The sequence below is a fragment of the Triticum urartu genome, chromosome 5A (assembly GCF_056163025.1).
Source record: "Triticum urartu cultivar PI428250 chromosome 5A, HENAU_Tu73, whole genome shotgun sequence".
NCBI classification, from domain to species: Eukaryota; Viridiplantae; Streptophyta; class Magnoliopsida; order Poales; family Poaceae; genus Triticum; species Triticum urartu.
Window position 1 is genome coordinate 573344588 of NC_141877.1, and position 3888 is coordinate 573348475.

The 3888-nt window shown below is 53.3% G+C and overlaps 1 protein-coding gene across 1 annotated transcript; it reads left to right on the forward strand.

Annotated features, from left to right (window-relative positions):
- The first annotated feature begins 215 nt into the window (after positions 1 to 215).
- On the forward strand, positions 216 to 3646 carry LOC125508581 (cytochrome P450 81Q32). The gene is made up of 2 exons (XM_048673333.2): positions 216 to 1181; positions 2789 to 3646. Exons 1-2 carry the CDS (start codon positions 246 to 248, stop codon positions 3401 to 3403), a joined length of 1551 nt encoding a protein of 516 aa, XP_048529290.2. The 5' UTR covers positions 216 to 245; the 3' UTR covers positions 3404 to 3646.
- Positions 3647 to 3888: the final 242 nt, after the last annotated feature.

The window sequence follows — 3888 nt, forward strand, 5'->3', positions numbered from 1 at the left end:
CACGAGCCCTAAAAACTCTGGCTTAGCCCACCTCATCGCCATGGACGTCAGGCATGGCGTATGCAAACTGTACCGCAGGCATGGCGCTACGCTGAGCCTTCTAGAACAAGGCGAAGCGCGCGCGCTATATATAGGCCGCCATGCAGGATGCTGCCACTGCCACACAGCACACACATCCAATCAACCCGAGACCTCAAGTGTCACGGCTCGAGACACATCACCTCCCCCGGACCACTCTGTTAGCCATGGATAAGGCGTACATTGCCATCCTCACCATCGCCTTCCTCTTCCTGACCCACTACGTTCTGGGCAATTGCCGGCGCGGCGGCAAGGGCGCCGCGCAGCTGCCGCCGAGCCCCCCGGCCATCCCGTTCCTCGGCCACCTCCACCTCCTGGAGAAGCCGTTCCATGCCGCGCTGCACCGCCTCGCCGCGCGCCTCGGCCCGGTCTTCTCGCTGCGGCTCGGCTCGCGCCGCGCCGTTGTGGTCTCCTCGGCGGAGTGCGCCAGGGAGTGCTTCACGGAGCACGACGTGACGTTCGCCAACCGGCCCCGGTTCCCCTCGCAGCTGCTCGTCTCCTTCGACGGCGCCGCGCTCGTCACGTCCAGCTACGGCCCGCACTGGCGCAACCTCCGCCGCGTCGCCGCCGTGCAGCTGCTCTCCGCGCACCGCGTCGCCTGCATGTCTGGCGTCATCGCCGGCGAGGTGCGCGCCATGACGCGCCGGCTGTTCCGCGCCGCCGCGGCGTCCCCCGGCGGCGATGGCGCCGCGCGGGTCCAGCTGAAGCGGAGGCTCTTCGAGCTCTCCCTCAGCGTGCTCATGGAGACCATCGCCCAGACCAAGGCGACCCGGTCGGAGGCCGACGCCGACACGGACATGTCCGTGGAGGCCCAGGAGTTCAAGAAGGTGGTGGACGAGCTCATCCCGTACCTCGGCGCCGCCAACACGTGGGATTACCTGCCGGTGTTGCGGTGGTTCGACGTGTTCGGCGTTAGGAACAAGATCCTGGCCGCCGTGAGCAGGAGGGACGCCTTCATGCTGCGTCTCATCGACAACGAGCGCCGGAGGCTCGACGACGCTGGCACCGAAGGCGACAAGAAGAGCATGATCGCCGTGCTGCTCACTCTGCAGAAGACGGAGCCGGAGGTGTACACCGATACCATGATCATGGCTCTCTGCGCGGTGAGCTATCCTGTTTCCACCTCCTCTTCTCGCTTGGTCTATCTCTAATATATGTTAATTACTACTACAATTTTGCTAACCGGTGAAGAGTGTACATCTATAAATTTTAGGACAAGTTATGGATTTGAGTAAAAAATGCATTGGAAAGGTGCAAGCCACCATCTCTCTCATCTTTAATTATCCAACCCCCAATGAGCTAAGTGCATGTACAAATTAAGAAGATTATGTGTAGATTGCTATTGGTCTTAATTGCCGTGTGATAAGAGAGAAGTATTATTTTCCTACTTTAAAGTGCATTAGGAAAATAGAAGTACATTCTTTTGTGGACAAATTTTAAAGCTAGATATACACTCTTCACCGGACGGAGGGATTATCTAGATATGTTTCAAGTATTGTACATCTAAGCTTGATTTTACGTTAAAATTTATGCAAGTATTTTTTTATTTTTCTTATAATTTAGTAACTCATTTTAGATGTGCAATAACTAAAGCACATCTATAGATCCTTCTATGTCTTAATTTGTCTTCACCAAGGCAATTACTACGTTCGTCTTGATTTATTAATCATTTTTGTATTCCGTGCCAAAATTTATTCTTAAATTTAACCAACAAAATGCTAATGCATGTCATAAAAAATAATATAATTAAAAACTATGGTCAAATATAAATCCAATAATATAGTTTTTTATGATATCATTTTTATAACATGCATTAATATTTTGTTAGTTAAATTTTTAGTCAAAAATTGACACAAAATACAAATAAGACTTATAAACCATGACGGAGGTAGCTACCAGTACATCCTTTAAGATTAAGTCAACAGACAGACAGCAGCACGACGAGTCAGTCTAGCCTAGTCCTGGCCATCTCAGGCCCGGCCCTGTCGGCCCACCCAGGCCCAGCCCTAAAATCCAGGGCCTAGGCCCGATGGGCTTGACCGTGGGCCGGGCTGGGGCCTGAGTTTTGAGCCCACTAGCAGGGCCTGGGCGGGCTTGGGCTTAGCATATTGACATTTTAAGGAAGAGGCCCAGCCCACGACCCTAAGCCCTAAGGGCTTTTCAGGGCTTTTTACCAGATGGGTCGGGCTTGGGCTTGAAAAGTAGGCCCGATGGTAGGGCCTGGGCCTCAGTTTTCTGCCATGGGCTTTTTTAGGCCCGGCCCGGCCCGGCCCATGGCCAGATATAGTCTAGCCATCACTCTAATTTTTTATTTATCATGCATCGTGAAATACTACTAGAGGCCACGCGGCGTAGGGACTGCAGGAGCATATGGGACAAGAATACTATCGTGGTGTATATGGGTTCAGTACTTGAGTGGTCAGTGGGTCACTAGCTAGCCAGCACGGTAGATAACGCCATATCACTTGGTTGGATGGATCCAACATGTCATGTCAGTGCGCAAGTGAGCAGACTTTGGCTGTTGTGCTTTGTGACAGTGCACCGACGATTGTAATGTCTCTTCTCCCCAATCTGATAAACTAAAACTCGTGGAGGCAATCATACTCATGTCACGATCTCACTGCACTCATTTTCTTGGTGAATTCTCTGCAGAATTACTCACGCCACCATCTCACCAATAACCCTCGTTTTCTCAATGGACTATGTGCAGAATTTATTTGGGGCCGGAACGGAGACCACGTCGACGACGACGGAGTGGGCGATGTCGCTGCTGCTGAACCACCCGGCGGCGCTCAAAAAGGCGCAGGCCGAGATCGACGCGTCCGTGGGCACCTCCCGGCTGGTGACCGCCGACGACGTGCCGCGGCTCGCCTACCTGCAGTGCATCGTGAGCGAGACGCTGCGGCTGTACCCGGCGGCGCCGATGCTGCTGCCGCACGAGTCCTCGGCGGACTGCAAGGTGGGCGGCTACAACGTGCCGAGCGGCACGATGCTGATGGTGAACGCGTACGCCATCCACCGGGACCCCGCGGCGTGGGAGCGGCCGCTGGAGTTCGTCCCGGAGCGGTTCGAGGACGGGAAGGCGGAGGGGCGGTTCATGATCCCGTTCGGGTTGGGCCGGCGGCGGTGCCCCGGGGAGACGCTGGCGCTGCGGACTATCGGCATGGTGCTGGCCACGCTGGTGCAGTGCTTCGACTGGGAGCGCGTGGACGGCGCGGAGGTGGACATGACGGAGGGCGGCGGGCTCACCATCCCCAAGGTCGTGCCGCTCGAGGCCGTGTGCAGGCCGCGCCCGGCCATGCGCGACGTGCTTCAGAGCCTCTGATGGCCGAACTTCTTGGCATCGTGGTTTTGATAGCCTGCTGATGTAGTAAATAAACTTGTGACTTTGTGTGAGCAGAGTCAGGCTAGCTATCATCGTATGTAAATTACAGGTACGTGTCAGGGTTTTGTGAGAACCAGCTAAGCTATCTAGGTAGTTAGCTCGTGGATCCAGGTAGTACCAAACCAGCAATTTGTAATTTAGTTTGTATCAAGAATGTTTCATATGGGGTAACTATTTATATCATCTCTCTGTAAAATTGCAATTCAAAAAATGTAGGGTACGAACGTTCATGATTTGGGCTTACACCGATCTGGGCATGCGAGGGAAGGCAGTTTCACTTAGAATCTCAGATCTTACGCCGCAAAAAAAAAGGATCTCAGATCTTAGAATCAAAACTATTTTTTTTCTGTATTTGCAAATAAGCAGGTAATAGAAAGATAAGGAAATGAAAGCGGGAATATCCACTTGTGAAATTTTTTGCAGTG

What these genes read in the sequence shown, in the direction of transcription:
- LOC125508581 (XM_048673333.2), top strand. Translation starts at nt 246, where the DNA reads ATGGATAAGGCGTACATTGCCATCCTCACCATCGCCTTCCTCTTCCTG. An exon ending in TGATCATGGCTCTCTGCGCG is followed by an intron (nt 1,182 to 2,788) that starts GTGAGCTATCCT and finishes GACTATGTGCAG; the next exon opens with AATTTATTTGGGGCCGGAAC.